Source organism: Salvelinus fontinalis, chromosome 30, assembly GCF_029448725.1.
Source record: "Salvelinus fontinalis isolate EN_2023a chromosome 30, ASM2944872v1, whole genome shotgun sequence".
Lineage (NCBI taxonomy): Eukaryota > Metazoa > Chordata > Actinopteri > Salmoniformes > Salmonidae > Salvelinus > Salvelinus fontinalis.
In genome coordinates, this window is record NC_074694.1 from 21,847,075 (window position 1) to 21,868,946 (window position 21,872).

The following is a 21,872-nucleotide window of genomic DNA, read 5'->3' on the forward strand; positions in this document are numbered from 1 at the left end:
ACTAAATGAAAAGAGAGAGACAAACAAAAAGACTATGTTAATTGTTGTCAGCCAGCAGCACAATTCCACATTTCCCTGACTAAAAACAAACAGTCTTAAAAGGCCCACTTACCATCCACATACAAGTCAGTCACTAAATGAACACCGCCACTGTGCCTTCTGTCACTTGCCAGGCTGTGAGTGTGTTCTCCTGGGGTTGACAGAGTGACTGGCTCCCTTGGCTGCCACTAAAGTCACAGGAAAATGTTCCCTGCAGGCCCAGAGCCCCAGAGCCCAGGGATCCTCCAGTAGCACAGCTCCCTCGGAGGGCCACTTAAATACATGCGCAACTGTAGGCTAGATTAGGGCCTGCACAAGCTACATTAGCGTTAGCATCTCCATTAGCGTCAAAACAGTGATTGACTGACAGGGCCACTCTGGGGTTTGCAAGTGTGAACACAACCACACTAAAGTAAGGGAATGGGGTTTGGATGCTAGCTAATGGTCGCGTACCTCACTGACAAACACATCAACAACAACGTCAAAGACAAGGTAATAAACTGATGTCAAAATTCACTCAAATGTAGAGCGCAGATACACAAAAAGGGACAAGTATGCTGATGACATGCATTTTTATGAACAGTTTGAATTTTTCATGAATTTATATGAATATTTACAGCACATAAAAGACATAAATAAATCATAAAACACACAAATCAAAAGACCACAACACCAAGTGCACCGTAATAATTCATCTACACAAACAAAGCAATGCAACTGACACAAAAAGAACACATGAAACAAGTACACAAACATTATACACAAACATAATTTAGACTAACACATGATTAGTGGTCCCTTCTCCTGATGCGGGTTTTGGAAGGATGTTTCAAGCATGTTGCAGGGTGGCCATTTATAAACTGCACTCTCAACCAAGACGCTAATCAGATAATCATCTATTTGTTTTAAAACATCATCAAGTAGCCTACATTAGGCCCAGACGACTCCTCACCAGCCGCGTAGCCGTTGCTAGGCAAACAGCGGCAAAGGGTGTTGTGAGGTGAAAAGGGTGGAAGGAAAGGACCAATAGGATGATGCGGCATGGCACTCCACGGACGCAGAGCGAAGAGCCACTAATTAACCACCATGCACTAATCACTTATCTCTCTAATGGGAGGACACTCACACACACAATGTGCATATACACATTACACTCACAATGTGCAGGCAGACATTTGCAGGCATCACGTATAATAGGGAGAACAGCTCTGCACCTATCCACAATTTCATTCCATTCATATTCATGCTTGGCATATAGTGGCCTTAGCAAATAATTTGACTTACTATGGATCTCTGTAGAATCGGAAGCGTAGGGTTCACAGAGTGTTTTAGGTGTAGGTTAACACACCGGGCCAGGTTGGAATTAAAAACCTGATTAGAAGGAGGCGAGGAGGGAGGGAGGGAGGGTTGGCTTCTGGGGAGGGTGACTAAAGTGGTAAAAAATCCAATAATTGTGCCATTCTGGGGTGTGGTATTACTCTTTCATTCTCCCTCTTTCATTTTCCCTCTAATACCTTTGCAACAGAAGAAAAGAGGACGAGAGAAAGAGGACGAGAGAGAGAGGACGAGAGAGAGAGAGAGGACGAGAGAGAGAGAGAGGACGAGAGAGAGAGGACGAGAGAGAGTACGAGAGAGAGAGAGAGAGGACGAGAGAGAGAGAGAGGACGAGAGAGAGAGAGAGGACGAGAGAGAGGACGAGAGAGAGGATGAGAGAGAGGACGAGAGAGAGAGAGGATGAGAGAGAGAGAGAGAGAGCTGGCTGCTAAAGTATGTAGTCTTTGTAATTACCACAGTATTACTGGTCTAACAATGAAAGGCAGCTCTGACTGGGCCACCATCATTTCCTCTCTAATCCTCCTGCTCATTGGCAACGCTCAGGTTTCACCACCCCCATCTCCTACCACCTATACTGACCAATACCCAACCAACCATACACTTCACCGGGGGCTTTATTTCACTAGCCATTGCATTCATTGGCTATTTACCACAGGGGTACGTCTATTGTTTGTGTGTGTGTGTGTTTTTCTCTGAGAATGTTTTTTTCTTCTATACAGGGCTAGGACAGTTGCCTGCCCTGGACACTAACCCCTGAGCTCTTAACAGCCTAACCCTTGTAGAAGGCAAAGCCATTTCCTCAAGATATGGAACCAAACCAATTACCTTAAATTAAGTCAACTGGCAACTCTTCCCCACTTCTCATCCCCTGAGCCACACGGGGCCCAAAAGCTAATCATCACAGCCAACACCTCCCCCTAGCAAACAGACAGGCCCAAGGGTACACTCAAATCACACTCACAAACAATTTACTTTGCTTTTTACAATTTACTAGATTAACTCAAGACTGTAAATATAATATAATTGGGTAAATAAATGCAGTTGTCATGTAGTAGCAGACACCTTCATCCAAAGCAACTTAGGATTCATAGTGACATACCCAGTAGCCTTAATGTGGCCCATGCAGGAATCTAACCCGCATCCCTAGTGGTGCTAGCAGCACCATGCTCTCTAACTAAGCCAATGACTCCACTGTAACAGTGGTTGTGTGTAGCAGCACTGGTCGCACCACCAGTATAGTGTTACACTGAGGGGCACATAGGCTCGTCACAGAGCCTGGCCTGTAAACACACACAGGGGAGCACTAATTAACTGTCACCAACACAAGAGTTAAGAGTTGCAGTGTCACAGTGTGTCAGAGTTACAGCCCCCAGACCTGCATGTAGTACCCAGGGCCCCAGCCCTCCGCCATTGTCTAACGGGATATAATTAGATAGCATTCTGGCAGAGTGAATTAGCATAATTATGCAAACAGGGGCTGCTAAAGGGTTGGCACAAGGGAGGGCCACAGGGGGAACCTCTTAAAGCACACACAGTATGCAGTACACTCACACATACACAAATGTGCACACACACTCACACAGGCGTACATATTCATGCTCAAACACTTTCTGCATTAAGGCAGGATCATCCATTATAGAGCTATGGTATCTGAACACACACAAAGACACACACACGGTGATGTATGTAAGCTCTCGGGCCTACGAGACAGCAGGAGGGGTCGTGTCACCGGATAATGAGGACGATTAGAAGACTAAAAAGAGTTGTAACCAAAGTGACAATGAGTGGTTTTGTAAAGGAGCCACATTATAAAGGCTGCCTATTTCCAGAGACCTGCTGTGTCCGAACAGAGGTCTGAATGGATGCCCCTATAGCCCTGATTCACCCAGCTCATCCCACAGCATATGGATGCCCCTGTAGCCCTGATTCACCCAGCTCATCCCACAGCATGTCTTACAACACCTCCCTGTAGAGTCTTATGACAGCACAGAGTGAAACCTACAATGGAGGAGCTCTCTAAGACACATGACTATCTGAACCCAACGTGTGACCTAGCCTAGCATACACCCCCCCCTCCCCAAACCAGCCGCTCCTCTCCAGTCCAAACCCTGTGTCAACAAGGCTCTCATGTACCCAGCTAAAACCTCTTCAGCCCCACCTATCCCCATTGTGCCTGGAGACATTGGTCCTCACAGGAAACAAGGCCAGTTAAACCCCAAAACAAGCCCCCCTACAAGCCCTACTCCTATGGCCAATGCAGCATAGAGCACCGAAGCACACATTTGCAGGACTAATCCACCGCCAGCGTTTTGGACTCCCATTCAGGAAGAGAAGGAGCCCAAGGATTGTGGCTTGTACTCTCCTCAGGGGAGGATTTAGGGATGTGCAAGGTGGAGAGGGGGGGGGGGGGGGGCAGGGGGCAGCTAACACAGGGGCAAGGGGCACCCCCTCTTCAGACAATGAGCTCCTGAGCTCCCCCTCCAGCCTTTCTGACAGGGGTATTTGGGGTGAGATGTTTGGGCCTAGCAATGCGTGAGATCAATTAGAAGTGGTTGAGAGGAGGGTTTGAAAGGCCCTGCCTAGCAGTGAGGACCCAGGGCCCCCTACCTCTAGAATCTCTACCTCCACCTCCCTCTCCCTCCCCAGGAAAATCCAGACCAGATGTGGGTCAAGGAGCCAGATATCTATCTATCTGAGCCAGTGAATAGCTCCTCCAGCTGGGATGGTGCGAGGGAGGTGGAGAAGACCAGCATCCTGCTGTGGTCATTGAGGGGAACGAACAGAGCTGGAAGCACCACATTCCTACCAGATGGGTTCTCTTGTACCCTCTTAACCCGAGAACCTGGTCCTGGTGATAGGGTCACCTCACTCATCCCTCAGTCAACCAACTGGACACCAGATTAGCTGCAGGTCAGACAAAGTTAAGCAGGTAGGATCATCAGCTCTCCTGACAAATAACAACAACATCTAGCCTACAGCTGTCTATTTCATACCACATCAATCTCTATTGAGACAGAATTCTGTAGAACCTCTAATACTTAGAGGTAAAGACTTTCAGAAGTAAAGATCCTTGTTTGGTATAATGCCACAATACATCTGAATAATTACTCTATTATACTGAAGGGTCAGAGTGCATTTTAGTATTACCTATGACCCCTAGTTTACACCAGCTAGGCCTACATGTAACCCAGATATGCTAATAAGGGCAAGGGGACCCACTGCTTATTATTTCTGTCTGTTTTCAGGTCCATCAGGATTAGCTGAGGTGATGGTATATGCTGTGCTGTGTGACCTGATAATGTGGGATGACTGAGTACAGTCCCAATTTTGACCTCTACCACGACCCTAGACCCCTGTGTAGCCATCTGGCTCACAGATGACCCTCTGATTCCCATAGCTATGAAGACACAGGAATAACCGGAACCAATCAGGTGACTGTAAAGAAGGCTCGACATACACTATGGGGTGCTAAGTCATCCACTCAAACACAAGCGGTCCTTATTATCTTATTGATTAAAATGAGGATTAATCTATGCATAGGTCTACATAGCTACATACAATGATTACCATGTGTACTGTTACATCACAACATACACTGAGTGGCGCAAACATTAGGGACACCTGCTCTTTCCATGACAGACTGACCAGGTGGATCCAGGTGAAAGCTATGATCCCTTATTGATGTCACTTGTTAAATCAACTTCAATCAGTGTATGAAGGGGAGGATATGAGACATGGATTGTGTATGTGTGCCATTCAGAGGGTGAATGGGCAAGACAAAAGATTTAAGTGCCTTTAAACGGGGTACAGTAGTAGGTGCCAGGCGCAATGATTTGAGGGTGTCAAGAACTGCAACGCTGCTGTGTTTTTCATGCTCAACAGTTTCCCCTGTGTATCAAGAATGGTTCACCACCCAAAAGACATCCAGCAAACTCCACACAACTGTGGGACCATTTGGGGTCAACATGGGCCAGCATCCCTGTGGAATGCTTTCGACACCTTGTAGAGTCCATGCCAAAACGAATTGAGGCTGTTCTGAGGACAAAAGGGGGGTGGAACTCAATATTAGTAAGGTGTACCTAATGTTTTGTACACTCAGTGTATATCCTGGGGGACAAATTATTTGTATTTTCTCTGTGGACCCATTTTCTGAAAGAGGAAAAGTGAACACACAGGAACACAGAATGAAAAGCCCAGACCACCAGTCTAGTTCGACCACAGTCCTCAGCTATAATAACAAAACACCCGAGTTTGGGCTCACTTGAGAGGGAGCTAGAACACAGATAACAGCTTTAGCCAATCTGTTCCTTTCATCGCATTTGTGGAATGCTCACCCCACTGGGTAGCAGGTATGTGGGCCTGCTAAAGGCCAGGCTGGTGTCGATCACATGATCACATGACCTGGCCGTCAGGCAGGCATAGAAAGAGAAAGCCTCTCTCTGGCTCTGCTGTGTGAATACTGCTGATCAGCGCTGCCTGCTAGTGGGAGTACAGAGAGATGCAGCCTTCCCTGAGGGGTTCCCTCTTCTACAAACAACATCTGATTTACTGACCAAACTGTTACTCAGCGTTATATAAGACGATACAGGACAGCTGTCACCGTGGCAGCAGAACAGAAAACAACGTTTCCATTACCATGGAAAAACAGCTGCATGACCTTCTCACCTCATCCTCAGGATGCTGAGTTGATTGGCTTCCACAGCATAACATCAGATCATTTGTGTTGCATGAGACTGTGTTAAGTCCTTACAAAAAGGTGATCCTCAATCTACCCTCAGCGATAATGGTATAAATCGCCTTTTCTCACTCTCTCTTTCCAACAGGCTGAGTGACTCACCAGAAGAGCAATCGATGTAAGTGGGAAAACAGTGTGTTAACGGAGGTCATCATAGGAAGGTAGTCATAGGTTAAATGAACGCACACTCTTAAACATGTATATGGAGGATGTACTCACAGACATTCCCTGTATTGTCAAAACTGTTGAGAACCTCATTCACTCTGATGGGCCCGAGGTTATCTCTGGAAATGAATGAGAGATAAATATGATTATACAGTGTGTGTGTGTGTGTGTAAGCTGCACAGTGCTCGGCTTAAACATAGGACAACAAGGATCTCAAACCCACCTGAGAAAGGCACTGAACTCTGGGAAGGAAGCACTTGTGTATTCCACCCACTGGCCTTCGGAGGGGTCATCTGTCTCTTGGTGCGTGACACTGGTTTTGTTGAACAGGTTGAAGGAGGAGAATCTCCGGACAGACACCTGCTTGACCTCTGAGTCTGCACTGTCCAGCTGTTTCTGCCTCAGCACCTGAGGGAGTGGGAGATATAGCAACTGTCAAACCACACAACCTGACCTGCTTTAAAAACACCACCTCAAAACACATGTACTGACCAACTTAGAATGACATGTAGGTATTAGAACCTTCTATCTAGCCTAGTGATGAAGATCTGATATGGCTCCAGGCTCTATTGTTCATCCTTGAAACTGATCCCCACAGTTCCTGTAGTAGTGTGGTCATTATCTTGTCACAGGACACCTTTAGTTTATTACTAGCACTTGCTCAGTGCAATATGAATTAGTGATGTTTTATTTCTATTTTTTTAACTATACAGTATTTGAAATGCAAGAGGATATTTCTGGAAGCATTTTGTGTATCAGTGAAATGCCCATGTAAGGACAAAACCTCCCTCTCAGGTCATGCCCTCACACTGTTATGGTTACAGCTCAACTGGGACAGAGGACTGGAGAGTTGTATATAATCTCAGTTACACATGTTACTGTAAATACTGATACAGGTCTATGAATGGTAAATCGCTGATAAATGTAGCTTAGCTAAAGCCAGTATATATCTAGCTAGCTAATGGCGCAATGATATTAGCTAGCTAGCTAACGTTAGGCACAATACAACATTGATTCTGTCAGTTGATAACAAAACCATTGGAAATGTTTACGCTTGTTTTACCTGTCGTAGGAGAGTCCATCTGGCACGAGCTACGTCGGTTCCACAATTAGGGTCTCGATTGGATTGGTGGTTGGTAATGAGCTCTTTTTCTTTATTTTCTGGCAAGGATGGCAACGGCGATTCGTGGTATTTACACTTTTCTGGTTCACCTGTCAACTTCCCTTCCATCCTGTCTTCAGTGTTTTGGGCAAAAATAAATACAATTCTAAATGATTTACAGTGTGAAGCACACGGTCTAATAAAGCTAGTATGGCTCTGTTTGTTCACAGAATAGGACAAGTAGTACAGTGGTAGCGTGACATCAACCGGTAAAACCCTAACTACTCCTGTGCTGCTGGAGAAAGCATGCTACTTCCGTACACTTATGGCAGCAAGACATAGCAATGTATTACCAACATCATCGAACGCAGTACTGAGTTAAAAATTGTATGCCGTCTGGGATTGATTAGTTTTGCCTTGTTTATACGCCATCAAACAGCGCTCAAATCAATGTTTTGAAATTTTTCTACTAGTGTCCTGGAGGTTGCCCAACGGCAAAGGCAATCAAACTACATTTAATTACATTAACGAACTATGGACTATTAAAGCGACATAAGAAGACATACTTGATACTGGTTTTTCTTTTTGGGAAAAATGCGTTCAAACTTGGGGTGGTGGTCACTTTCAAAACAATGATTGACATGAAATGATAGCTTGGTCGGTCAGTTACAGTGACTATGTGTTCCATGACCTGTCTGCAATCGTGGCTCAGTCCTCTGATTCGGGGAAGTAAATGTAATCAAGTCTGGAGCCTTTTCACCTGCAAACCTAGAGGATTGATCTACCTAACGGATGCACGTCGTTTCACAATAGTAAAGGTGCTGTAACTCGCTCTCTTTGGTGCTAGTTACATCGCAGACCTTTACTTCTGATTACTGTCCTCATCTAATATTTAAGGAATGTTTCTAGGGATCTGTTACTGACAAACATGCTAGCCTTGTAGTAACCAAAGATGAAGTGGATATCGTAGAGAAATTGATCCTGTTCTTAGAATCTGATAGGCAATGGGGTCTTGTTTTTGTTGTAGGAAATGTACTCTCAAACGGTCAATCCAAATGTATAAAGGCACATATATTCAGATGACAGTCACACTGTGAGCATTTGTGCATACATTTCACCTAATATGTTCATGTCCTTCAGGACCCTTCCAGCTCCACTGTGGAATTCAACTCTCCTAATAAGAAATACAGAAGTCTGGAGAGGTCTTTCAAGAGAAGGTTAAGGGCCATATACCAGAGGTTCTCCGGATGCCCAGACAATACAACGGTAAAGTTGTGCCTGATGTTTTGGCAAAGGTGTCTAAACAACTAGCACTGGTTTAATAAAGTAGTCATTTTACTGACAAACAGCTGTCTCCAGATCCAGGGGCGTAACCACGTGTACTTCATGGAGGGGGATGGCATCTATAGAATGGACACCAGGCAGGGTAAGCACAATTTTCTGGACAGACCTTTCCCTAATCACACCACTTTCTACTACTGTCCAGAGCTAAAGAGAAGTAAATTACATTAAACAATGTGCGGTGTGGGTTTGTGACTGACTGGCTGCAGGTGACCCAGAGCCAGAAAAGGTGTTGTGTCTGGACTCCGTGGGGAAGGGAGATTGGAGCCTCCAGAGGTTGCGTCTCTCCCCCAGTGAGCATGCCCTGGCAGCCACAGTGAAGACCCCCCACAGAGAGGAGGCCAGGTGTGTCCTGGTCAAGCTAGGAGACAGAGAACCTACCCTGGACACACCTCAACCTCTACTCACCATTGACAAGGTTTTCAGCGTCGGTGAGGGAGAGGGTTAATAACATGGAGATAAACAATGTAGTGTTATACTGTGCCTTCGGAAACTTTTCAGTCTTATTCTTTACATTGATTAAATAGATTTTTTTCCTCATGAATCTAGATACAAAACCCCATAATGACAAAGCAAAATCAGGTTTAGAAATGATTGATAATTTATTAAAAATAACAAAGTGAAATATTACATTTACATAAGTATTCAGACCCTTTACTCAGTACTTTGTCTAAGCACCTTAGGCAGCAATTACAGCCGTGAGTCTTCTTGGGTATGACGCTACAAGCTTGGCAACCTGTATTTGGGGAGTTTCTCCTATTCTTCTCTGCAGATCCGCAAGCTCTGTCAGGTTGGATGTGGAGCTTTGCGGCACAGCTATTTTCAGGCCACTTTTGCATTGTCTTGGCTGTGTGCTTAGGGTTGTTGTCCTGTTGGAAGGTGAACCTTCGCCACAGTCTGAGGTCCTGAGCGCTCTGGAGTAAGTTTTCATCAAGGATCTCTCTGTACTTTGCGCCATTCATCTTTGCCTCGATCCTGAGGAGTCTCCCAATCCCTGCCGTTGAAAAACATCCCCACAGCATGATGCTGCCACCACCATGCTTCACCGTAGGGATGGTGCCAGGTTTCTTCTAGACGTGACGCTTGGCATTCAGGCCAAAGAGTTCAATCTTGGTTTCATCAGACCAGAGAATCCTGTTTCTCATCGTCTGAGAGTCTTTAGGTGCCTTCTGGCAAACTCCAAGCGGGCTGTCATGTGCCTTTTAATGAGGAGTGGCTTCCATCTGGTCACTCTACCATAAAGGCCTGATTGGTGGAGTGTTGCAGAAATGATTGTCCTTCTGGAAAGTTCTCCCATCTCCACAGAGGAACTCTGGAGCTCTGTCAGACTGACCATCGGGTTCTTAGTCACCTCCCTGACCAAGGCCCTTGTTCCCCGATTGCTCAGTTTGGCCAGGCGGCCAGCTCTAGGAAGAGTCTTAGTGGTTCCAAACTTCTTCCATTTAAGAATGATGGAGGCCACTGTGTTCTTGGGGATCTTCAAAGCTGCAGAAATGTTTTGGTACCCTTCCCCAGATCTGTGCCACGGACAATTCCTTCGACCTCATAGCTTGGTTTTTGCTCTGACATGCACTGTCAACTGTGGGACCTTATATAGACAGGTGTGTGCTTTTCCAAATCATGTCCAATCAATTGAATTTACCACAGGTGGACTCTAATCAAGTTGTAGAAACAATTCAAGGATGATAAATGGAAACAGGATGCACCTGAGCGGAATTGCGAGTCTTATAGCAAAGGGGCTGAATACTTATGTAAATAAGGTATTTATGTTTTTTTATTTGTAATACATTTACAAACCTTTCTAAAAACCTGTTTTCGCTTTGTCATTATGGTTATTGTATTTAGATTGCTGAGGATAAAATAAAAAATAAAAATATTTTTTTGAATAAGGCTGTAACTTAACAAAATGTGGAAAAGTCAAGGGGTCTGAATACTTTCCAAAGGCACTGTGTTTAATATGGACTCTTCTACACAGAAAATAAGATGTGTGAGGATTGTCGTATGTATGTGTGTGTGTGTGTGTGTGTGTGTGTGTGTGTGTGTGTGTGTGTGTGTGTGTGTGTGTGTGTGTGTGTGTGTTTAGAGTGGGCTACAGATGACATCCTATTCTACAGCAGTCAGCAGAAACTCCAGTGTCACCATGTGTTCCGTCTGGACCTGACTGCCACTGGGACCAGAAGCGCCCTGGTGTACCAGGAACAGCAGCCTGAGTAAGACTAACACACACCTCTCCTTTGTCACACCAGTGTGTATGTGTGTGTACATCATGTACTGTAATGTTTGAAAGAGGCCATGTTAGGACACGAGCCATTAAAACACAGAGAACATGTGTTAAAGTGCTCTGTTTTCGTAAGTTTTCTTTTGTCCACAGTGTGTTTGTTGAGGTGAGTCTCTCCAGAGACAGGAGGCTGGTGCTTGTTAACTGCAGCAGTAAGAGGAGCTCTGAGGTGTGGCTGATTGACAGCGCCAAGCCCCTTATGGAGCCCACCCTGGTCCAGGCCCGCCTCCCTGAGCTGCTGTACCATGTAGAGCACTCCCACGGCCAGCTGTACATCCTGGCCAACACTGGACCTGGACAAGAGTACCAGGTAGCCTACTGCCTCAGACAACCCCATAGACATTGATAGAGTACCAGGTAGCCTACTGCCTCAGACAACGCCATAGACATTGAAATAAAAATATTCTCTATGGACAAATCAGTGGATCTGCATGCAAACAAACAGCACGCACAGTTGCACACTGTGTTTGTGTGTGTACATGACGTGATAAATGCATGTGTTATCAATATAGTCTATGATTCTACTCTATGCTGTCCCAGGTGTTGAGGGCACCTCTCTCATCCCCCTCCATAAAACACTGGGTCCCAGTGTGTAGCCCTGGTCCTGGGACAGCTGTGAAGGACATGGAGGTGCTCCAGGACCACTGTGTGTTGGCCACCAGGGATCCCTTAGGCCTGCTAGCACTCCAGGTGTTCCCACTATCTCAGCCAGCAACCACATCCACCCTGCAGGTGACAGAAAGAGCTATATGAAGACATCTCTCTTATTTGATTAGTATCATTTTTATTCCAGTTTTAAAATACATCAAATGTTACACCAGACAGAGGATACAAGTCAAGAGACTTGTTTCCATTGTGGTTCTTTAACAGGCTACTCTATTTCTCCTCCTGCTGAGGCAGTTGATTATCATTCTGATGGCCATGACTATGTTTAACACTGCACTGCCTAGCCAGGTGTACTGATAGTATACTGTACCATGAAAGCTAGGCCTTAAACGAATACTGAGATTCCGGCAAAGCCATGAAACGACCTCTAACTTCCTTCATACTGCACGCAGAGACATAAAAATGACATCCACAACTTAATTGCTAGAATCTAGCAGTATCCCTTTAACCAGAACTGTCCTCCATCTCTCAGCTGCCACCGTGGGCCTGTGCCATAGAGACCAAGAGGGCTGGGCTAACAGACAGTGGCTGGTTGGAGTTCCTCCTGTCGTCTCCAGTCCACCCCCCTGTCCTGTACCGCTACTCCCCCAGGGAGTACAGGCTCCTCTTACAGGAGGACACAGAGGAACACAGAACCCCCCAGGAGTATCAAACCACCCGACTAGAGGCCCCCAGCCAGGTAGACTGGATCTGAATCGTACACACACACATTCAGAGAGGAAAGCCTCAAGAATACAATGCCGAAATGATGGGTGTGGACTGTATTTTGGTAATCCACTGATGACCTACCAGCCTGCAGTAAGGGTTCACCAGAGGCTCATGAAACACCATAGTCTAGGAGCTCACACACACGCTACATTCCCTCGCACACAAGCACAGTTTTTTTCCGAAAACAGTATGTAATATTTTGTGTGTGTATTGTGATTACTGTACTCTCTCTCGGCCTATAGGACGGTACCATGGTGCCACTGACTCTCTTCCACATACCTATGTTGGAGGACCTGAGGGGTGCTCCATTGCTGGTGCATGTGTATGGGGCCTATGGCATGGACCTTAACATGGACTTCAGCCCAGACAGAAGACTGCTGCTTGAGGATGGCTGGGCTCTGGCCTACTGCCATGTCAGGTAGCGCTACAACTCCCAGAAGCATTTGCGCCACAGAATAACTGTTCCTACAGGATAAAGTCTGTTGTGGGTGGCTATATTAATTGTTTGTGCTCTCATTGTAATGTTTTCTGTAGAACATATAGTACCAGTCAGAAATGTGGACACACCTACTCATTCAAGGGTTTGTCTTTATTTTGACTATTTTCTGCATTGTAGAATAATAGTGAAGACAAACTATGAAATAACACATATAGAATCATGTCGTAACTAAAAAAGGTGTTAATCAAATCAAAATATATTTGAGATTTGAGATTCTTCAAAGTAGCCACCCTTGATGACAGCTTTGCACACTCTTGGCATTCTCTCAACCAGCTTAATGAGGTAGTCACCTGGAATGCATTTCAATTAACAGGTGTGCCTTGTTAAAAGTTAATTTGTGGAATTTCTTTCCTTAATGCGTTTGAGCCAATCAGTTGTGACAAGGTGGGGGATGGTATACAGAAGATAGCCATATTTGGTAAAAGACCAAGTCCATATTATGGCAAAAAGAGCTCAAATAAGCAAACATAAATTACAGTCCATCATTACTTTAAGACATGAAGGTCAGTCAATCAAGAACTTTGAAAGTTTCTTCATGTGCAGTTGAAAAAAACATCAAGCGCTGTGATAAAACTGGCTCTCATGAGGACCGCCACAGGAAAGGAAGTACCAGAGTTACTGCTGCAGAGGATAAGTTCTTTAGAATTACCAGCCTCAGAAATCGGCAATTAACTGCACCTCAGATTGCACCTCAGAGTTCAAGTAACAGACACATCTCAACATCAACTGTTCAGGGGAGACTGCGGGATTCAGGCCTTCATGGTCTAATTGCTGCAAAAAAAACACTACCTAAGGACACCAATAAGAAGAAGAGATTTGCTTGGGCCAAGAAACACGAGCAATGGACATTAGACCGGTGGAAATCTGTCCTTTGGTCTGATGAGTCCAAATTTGAGATTTTTGGTTCCAACCTCTGTCTTTGTGAGATGCAGAGTAGGTGAACGGATGATCTTCGCATGTGTGGTTCCCACCGTGAAGCATGGAGGAGGAGGTGTGATGGTGCTTTGCTGGTGACACTGTCAGTGATTTATTTAGAGTTCAAGGCACACTTAACCAGCATGGCTACCACAGCATTCTGCAGCAAATACGCCGTTCCCATCTGGTTTGCACTTAGTAGGACTATCATTTGTTTTTCAACATGACAATGACCCAAAACATACCTCCAGGCCAGGTAAGGGGTACTTGACCAAGGAGAGTGATGGAGTGCTGCACCAAAGGACTTGGCCTCCACAATCACTCGACCTCAACCCAATTGAGATGGTTTGGGATGAGTTGGACCGCAGAGTGAAGGAAAAGCACCCAACAAGTGCACAGCATATGTTGGAACTCCTTCAAGACTCAGGAAGCTGGTTGAGAGAATGCCAAGAGTGTGCAAAGCTGTCATCAAGGCAAAGGGTGGCTACTTTGAAGAATCTCAAATCTAAAATATATTTTGATTTGTTTAACACTTTTTTGGTTATTACATGATTCCATATGTGTTATTTCATAGTTTTGATGTCTTCACTATTATTCTACAATGTAGAAAATAGTACAAATAAAGAAAAACTCTTGAATGAGTAGGTGTGTCCAAACTTGACTGGTACTGTATATGATTATCTGTCTTTTAAAAAAAGGAGTTTGAAGCACTTTTGAATGTTTTACCACTCTGACTACATGTGTGGTTGTAGGGGTGGAGGTGAGCGTGGCCTGGGCTGGCATAGACAGGGTCGTATGGAGGGAAAACTGAGAGGAGTGGAGGACCTGGCTGCCTGTATCCACAGGCTCTATGACCTGGGGGTGTCGAGACCCTCTCTGACCGCCCTCACCGCTCGCAGCGCCGGGGCCGTACTGGTGGGGGCGCTCTGCAACCTACACCCCCAACTCATACGAGCTGTCACACTACAGGTAAAACCACCGAGACCCTACCTGCAGCCTTCAAAAACACACACACACACATTTCCACCCCTATTTTCTCTGCTCTCTCAGGCCTGAATCCTTACTTGTGAAAAGTGTGTGTAACTTAACTTTCAGAGCAAATACCCCACTGACATCAACAGTGGCGACCCGTAATTCAGGGCAGGTGGGGCAGAGCCGGTGGGGTTTTGAGCCCCACATTTTTAGCAAAAATAAATAAATAAAATGTTATATATACATATACAGCTGTAGTCGGAAGTTTACATACACCGTAGCCAAATACATTTAAACTTTATTTATTTTATTTTTTTACAATTCTTGACATTTAATCCTAATACAAATTCCCTGTTTTAGGTAAGTTAGGATCACCACTTTATTTAAAGAATGTTAAATGTCAGTATAATAGTAGAGAGAGTGATTTATTTCAGCTTTTATTTCTTTCATCACATTCCCAGTGGGTCAGAAGTTTACATACACTCAATTAGTATTTGGTAGCATTGCCTTTAAATTGTTTAACTTGGGACAAATGTTTCGGGAAGCCTTCCACAAGCTTCCCACAATAAGTTGGGTGAATTTTGGCCCATTCCTCCTGACAGAGCTGATGTAACTGAGTCAGGTTTGTAGGCCTCCTTGCTTGCACATGCTTTTTCAGTTCTGCCCACAAATGTTCTATAGGATTGAGGTCAGGGCTTTGTGATGGCCACTCACTCCAATACCTTGACTTTGTTGTCCTTAAGCCATTTTGCCACAACTTTGGAAGTACGCTTGGGGTCATTGTCCATTTGGAAGAGCCAAGCTTTAACTTCCTGACTGATGTCTTGAGATGTTGCTTCAATATATCCACATAATTTTCCTCCCTCATGATGCCATTTATTTTGTGAAGTGCACCAGTCCCTCCTGCAGCAAAGCACCCCCATAACATGATGCTGCCACCCCCGTGCTTCACGGTTGGGATGGTGTTCTTCGGCTTGCAAGCCTCCCCCTTTTTCCTCCAAACATAACGATGGTCATTATGGCCAAACAGTTATATTTTTGTTTCATCAGACCAGAGGACATTTCTCCAAAAAGTACGATCTTTAAATAGTACCCACAAAACACCAGTCTCAACGTCAACAGTGAGAGGCGACTCCGAAATGCTGGCCTTCTAGGCAGAGTTGCAAAGAAAAAAACATATCTCAGACAGGCCAATAAAAAGAAAAGATTAAGATGGGACGTTGAGACTGGTGTTTTGCTGGTACTATTTAATGAAGCTGCCAGTTGAGGACTTGTGAGGCACTTGTTTCTCACACTAGACACTCTAATGTACTTGTCCTCTTGCTCAGTTGTGCACCAGGGCTTCCCACTCCTCTTTCTATTCTGGTTTGAGCCAGTTTGCACTGTTCTGTGAAGGGAGTAGTACACAGCGTTGTACAAGATCTTCGGTTTCTTGGCAATTTCTCGCATTGGTAAGGATTCACTCCATTGTGCTGGAAAGAAAGCTCTGCTGTTGGGACAACTTTATGTAGGCCCTAACAGTTTGTGGGCACAGCTTGTCGCCATTATAGTGGGGGGCAGCAGGTAGCCTAGTGGTTAGAGCGTTGGGCCAGTAACCAAAAGGTTGCTGGATCGAGTCCCCGAGCTGACAAGTTAAAAATCTGTCATTCTGCCCCTGAACAAGGCAGTTAACCCACTGTTCCCCAATAGGCCGTCATTGTAAATAAGAATTTGTTCTTAACTGACTTGCCTAGTTAAATAAAGGTTAAAAATAGTGCAATGAATGTGTAGTGTCTTTGCTGGCATGCATCTAAAAACAAATGTGGATTTACATGCTAAAATCGCCACTGGACATCAATGTATAATTTGTGGAAAAGTTCAAGTTACAGTATGGCCACATATCTTGAGTAAGGATTAGGCCTTCAACCGCACAAGTCACTGGTTAGGTGTTCTCTTCGGTCTCCAGGCACCTTTCCTTGATGTGCTGGCCACTATGCAGGAGCCCAGTCTGCCCCTGACGCTGGAGGAGAGGGGGGAATGGGGGGATCCCATGTCAGACACATGCCAAAGGGACACTATCGCCTCCTACTGCCCCTGTCATAACATTACACCTCAGGTTTGCTTATAAACCTTACTGTACACAACACAAAACCATAAAATAATATGCAAACATTGCCCAAACAACTTTTAAACTCTGTGCTTTTTCTCTTTGGGTTTTAGGCTGCTACCTGTATAGCACTTTGTGACAACTGCTGAGATAAAAAAGGCTTCATAATATAAATTAGTGTTTTTGTATGTGTGTATACCACAGCACTACCCCTCCATGCTGCTCACAGCCTACATAGAAGACAACAGAGTGCCTGTAGCCGGAGTACACAAGTACGAGGAGAGACTTCAGGAAGCAATTCACACACACCTCAATGGCCACCCTGTATCTGGTGAGTAGATAGACATGAAACAGTTACTCTACCTAAAGCACATTCCAATGAAGGCTCATTATCCCAGAATTGTCCAGAGTTTTGTTCTTCCTGAAGAGCAGCAGTGTGGTCAGATTCAGGTCCCACTAGAGGAGTGTGTGTTCCTCAGGAGACTGCTGTAATGGATCACAGATTCAGGTCCCACTAGAGGAGTGTGTTCCTCAGGAGACTGCTGTAATGGATCACAGATTCAGGTCCCACTAGAGGAGTGTGTGTTCCTCAGGAGACTGCTGTAATGGATCACAGATTCAGGTCCCACTAGAGGAGTGTGTTCCTCAGGAGACTGCTGTAATGGATCACAGATTCAGGTCCCACTAGAGGAGTGTGTTCCTCAGGAGACTGCTGTAATGGATCACAGATTCAGGTCCCACTAGAGGAGTGTGTGTTCCTCAGGAGACTGCTGTAATGGATCACAGATTCAGGTCCCACTAGAGGAGTGTGTTCCTCAAGAGACTGCTGTAATGGATCACAGATTCAGGTCCCACTAGAGGAGTGTGTTCCTCAGGAGACTGCTGTAATGGATCACAGATTCAGGTCCCACTAGAGGAGTGTGTTCCTCAGGAGACTGCTGTAATGGATCACAGATTCAGGTCCCACTAGAGGAGTGTGTTCCTCAGGAGACTGCTGTAATGGATCACAGATTCAGGTCCCACTAGAGGAGTGTGTTCCTCAGGAGACTGCTGTAATGGATCACAGATTCAGGTCCCACTAGAGGAGTGTGTGTTCCTCAGGAGACTGCTGTAAGGGATCACAGATTCAGGTCCCACTAGAGGAGTGTGTTCCTCAAGAGACTGCTGTAATGGATCACAGATTCAGGTCCCACTAGAGGAGTGTGTTCCTCAGGAGACTGCTGTAATGGATCACAGATTCAGGTCCCACTAGAGGAGTGTGTTCCTCAAGAGACTGCTGTAATGGATCACAGATTCAGGTCCCACTAGAGGAGTGTGTTCCTCAGGAGACTGCTGTAATGGATCACAGATTCAGGTCCCACTAGAGGAGTGTGTGTTCCTCAGGAGACTGCTGTAATGGATCACAGATTCAGGTCCCACTAGAGGAGTGTGTGTTCCTCAGGAGACTGCTGTAATGGATCACAGATTCAGGTCCCACTAGAGGAGTGTGTGTTCCTCAGGAGACTGCTGTAATGGATCACAGATTCAGGTCCCACTAGAGGAGTGTGTGTTCCTCAGGAGACTGCTGTAATGGATCACAGATTCAGGTCCCACTAGAGGAGTGTGTGTTCCTCAGGAGACTGCTGTAATGGATCACAGATTCAGGTCCCACTAGAGGAGTGTGTGTTCCTCAGGAGACTGCTGTAATGGATCACAGATTCAGGTCCCACTAGAGGAGTGTGTGTTCCTCAGGAGACTGCTGTAATGGATCACAGATTCAGGTCCCACTAGAGGAGTGTGTGTTCCTCAGGAGACTGCTGTAATGGATCACAGATTCAGGTCCCACTAGAGGAGTGTGTGTTCCTCAGGAGACTGCTGTAATGGATCATTGCTAGAAGTGTAGGAGTTTATATCCAGTACAGAGCAGAGGTCACCTTGTAGCACAGCAGCTCTATGTGAATCAGCGTCAGCAAATCATACTGATTCCCCCAGTGAGGGACTTACTCTAGCTCTTTACCGCTCCTTAATAATCTCACATCAATTCAATATAAGGCCTTTATTGGCATGGGAAACATATGTTAACATTGCCAAAGCAAGTGAAGTAGATAATAAACATGTGAAATAAATAAATGAACATTAAACATTACACACAGAATTTCCAAAAGAATGAAGACATTTCAAATGTCATATGTCTATATACAGTGTTGTAACGATGTGCAAATAGTTCAAGTGCAAAAGGGAAAATAAATAGACATAAATGTGGGTTGTGTTTGTACATCTCTCTCTTTCTCTCAACCACACACTGTCTCCTACTCTGTTGCTCACACACACATTCACTCTGTCTAATTTTCTGTCACTCACAGACATACACACACTTGTGTGCACAGGCAGAGAGGGTCTCTCACTAATCTCTACCCCTCTCCTCTGTCATTGATAAAGTGCTGATCGCACACCCACAGCCGGGTTCATTAGCATGTTTATGAGATAGTGTATCAGCAGGAGAGATAAGGAACAATACACTGGGCTCTGGCAAGGTCAGGAGGAGGCTTGTGAAACACAGCACATTGAGGAGAGAGGGAGGGAGGACAAGAGGGAGAGAGAGGGAGGGAGGGAGCCTAGGAGAGTAGCAGTCAGATTAGAGAGAAATTACTGAGGATTTTTCAGAATTAGAGCTCCTCGTTTCCTTTGCTCTTCTCATCAAGCTGTGATCACAGGAGGAAACACTACAGAACACACCAGACACTCACTACATTATAGGGGAAACACCTATTGCTGTTGTACCCAGCCTAAAATATCTTCGCTACTATTGATTAAATGACCATTTTGCTACTAGAGGGACTGGATATTGTTGCACCCCGCCTGACTGCAGCCACTGATGGCACATTCCGATCAGAACCCTTCATTCCTGGCAATGATGACCTCTGATGTGGTCATGTTGATAGAGATCGGCAACTTGTATTGGACATGATGAACAATGCATTTGTTTTCTAATTTGTTGTTTGTGTGTTGTCATCTCTGTATCCAGAATCTGAGTCCACACCCAGTGTCATTCTGGACCTTCAACCGGGAGCAGACCACTTTGGCCCAGGGGACTTTGAACTGTCTCTGACTGAGGTATCTATGGGCTCACTCATGATATCCCTTCTTTTATAGAGTCCACGACAATATGACCTGATCAGTCTCTGACCCATAAACCGTCTGAGTGGCACCCTATTCCATATATAGTGCATCAATTAGTGTAGATTTATGAACACTACATAATCATAAACACTGTAATAAGCGTCACTAACCTGCCAACCAAGTTTGTTGAGCCATAAAACATGTTGGCATTGTTGATATGGAGTTAGGTAAGAGGATTACACTATTAAACATTGCTGTTCTCAGGCTGACCTGACAGCCCACTCCTGTCTCTCTCTACCCCACTCAGAGTGCTCGACAGCTGGCCTTTCTCCACACAGAGCTGGGCCTGAACCAGCAGAAGACCCAAAACAGGCGGAAGTAGAAGGAAGTGTGGAGGAGAACTCATCAGAGCCATATAGAGATACATGTGTGGTTGACCCACGGGGGGTTGAGTAAAATAAAATAAACAGTTTGGGGGTACGAACTCAAAATATAAAGACAACAATTTCTATTAATTTTTTTACTGAGTTACAGTTCATATAAGGAAATTTGTACATTTTTATTAATTAATTAGGCCCTAATCTATGGATTTCACATGACTGGGAATACAGATATGCATCTGTTGGTCACAGATACCTTTAAAAAAATTAGGGGGTATATCAGAAAACCAGTCAGTATCTGTTGTGACCACCATTTGCCTCATGCAGCGTGACACATCTCCTTCGTATACAGTTGATCAGGCTGTTGATTGTGGCATGTGGAATGTTGTCCCCCTCTTCAGTGGCTGTGAGAAGTTGCTGGATATTGGCAGGAACTGGAACATGTACACGTCGATCCAGAGCATCCCAAACTTGCTCAATAGGTGACATGTCTGGTGAGTATGCAGGCCATGGAAGAAGTGGGCCATTTTCAGCTTCCAGGAATTGTGTACAGATCCTTGCAACATGGGGCTGTGCATAATCATGCTGAAACATGAGGTGATGGCGGAGGATGAATGGCACAAAAATAGGCCTCAGGATCTCGTCACTGTATCTCTCTGCATTCAAATTGCCACCGATAAAATGCAATTGTGTTCATTGTCTAGCTTATGCCTGCCCATACCATAACCCCACCGTCACCATGGGCACTTTGTTCACAACAATGACATCAGCAAACTGCTCGCCCACAAAAAAGCCATACACCAGGTACAGTTACTAGTGTGCCAGTGGCCATCACTGGCACACTGGTAACACTTCACCAGTGTGGTCATCAACGGTGAGAATTTGCCCACTGAAGTCGGTTACGAAACTGAACTGCAGTCAGGTCAAGACCCTTGTGAGCACGACGAGCATGCAGATGAGCTTCCCTAAGACGGTTTCTGAAAGTTTGTGCAGAAATTCTTTGGTTGTGCAAACCCACAGTTTTATCAGCTGTTCATACTGCCAAATGTTGTTGGAGGTGGCTTATGGTAGAGAAATGAACATTTAAATGCTCTGGTGGACATTCATGCAGTCAGCATGCCAATTGCATGCTTCCTCAAAACTTGAGACATCTGTGTTGTGTAACAAAACTGCAAATTTTTGTAGCCTTTTATTGTCCCCAGCACAAGGTGCACCTGTATAATGATCATGCTGTTTAATCAGCTTCTTGATATGCCACACCTGCCAAGTGGATGGATTATTTTGGCAAAAGAGAAATGCTCACTAACAGGGATTTTAACAAATTTGTGCCTAACATTTTGGAGAAATAAGCTTTTTGTGCATATGGAACATTTCTGGGATCTTTTAACACTGTATATGTTGCATTTATATTTTTGTTCAGTATACTTTAAAATGACTAAAACCAAATCAAAACAGTGTAGTAATGATAATGGACCTACATTTATACAGTTTCTGGACTGTGTCCAACTCATTAATAATCACCCAAATTAAAATTCCAAAAACAATGGATAGA

The 21,872-nt window shown here is 44.9% G+C and overlaps 2 protein-coding genes across 4 annotated transcripts in view; one reads left to right on the forward strand and one right to left on the reverse strand.

Moving 5' to 3' along the window:
• The window catches only part of camkmt (calmodulin-lysine N-methyltransferase), a 195,541-nt gene extending 187,843 nt beyond the window's left edge, over window positions 1-7,698 (reverse strand). For both annotated transcript variants that reach the window (XM_055890009.1, XM_055890008.1), the window contains exons 1-3: window positions 7,338-7,698; window positions 6,498-6,682; window positions 6,329-6,393 (exon numbers count right to left, since the gene is read on the reverse strand). In XM_055890009.1, the coding sequence (XP_055745984.1) occupies window positions 6,329-6,393; window positions 6,498-6,682; window positions 7,338-7,505 (418 nt within the window). In that variant the 5' untranslated portion in view covers window positions 7,506-7,698. The remainder of the gene's footprint in view (window positions 1-6,328; window positions 6,394-6,497; window positions 6,683-7,337) is intronic.
• A 110-nt stretch (window positions 7,699-7,808) lies between these two features.
• On the forward strand, window positions 7,809-21,864 carry prepl (prolyl endopeptidase like). Of its 2 annotated transcripts, XM_055890012.1 has the most exons (14): window positions 7,809-8,194; window positions 8,517-8,642; window positions 8,736-8,802; window positions 8,927-9,148; window positions 10,801-10,927; window positions 11,089-11,305; window positions 11,536-11,727; window positions 12,134-12,340; window positions 12,612-12,787; window positions 14,536-14,752; window positions 16,701-16,850; window positions 17,046-17,172; window positions 19,846-19,934; window positions 20,248-21,864. In XM_055890012.1, the coding sequence occupies exons 1-14, from the start codon at window positions 8,054-8,056 to the stop codon at window positions 20,320-20,322; spliced, it is 2,133 nt and encodes a 710-aa protein (XP_055745987.1). In that variant the 5' UTR covers window positions 7,809-8,053; the 3' UTR covers window positions 20,323-21,864. The 2 variants fall into 2 exon arrangements, with proteins under 2 accessions (XP_055745987.1, XP_055745988.1); XM_055890013.1 differs by lacking the exon at window positions 7,809-8,194 and having other exon boundaries at window positions 8,558-8,642; window positions 8,726-8,802.
• Window positions 21,865-21,872: the final 8 nt, after the last annotated feature.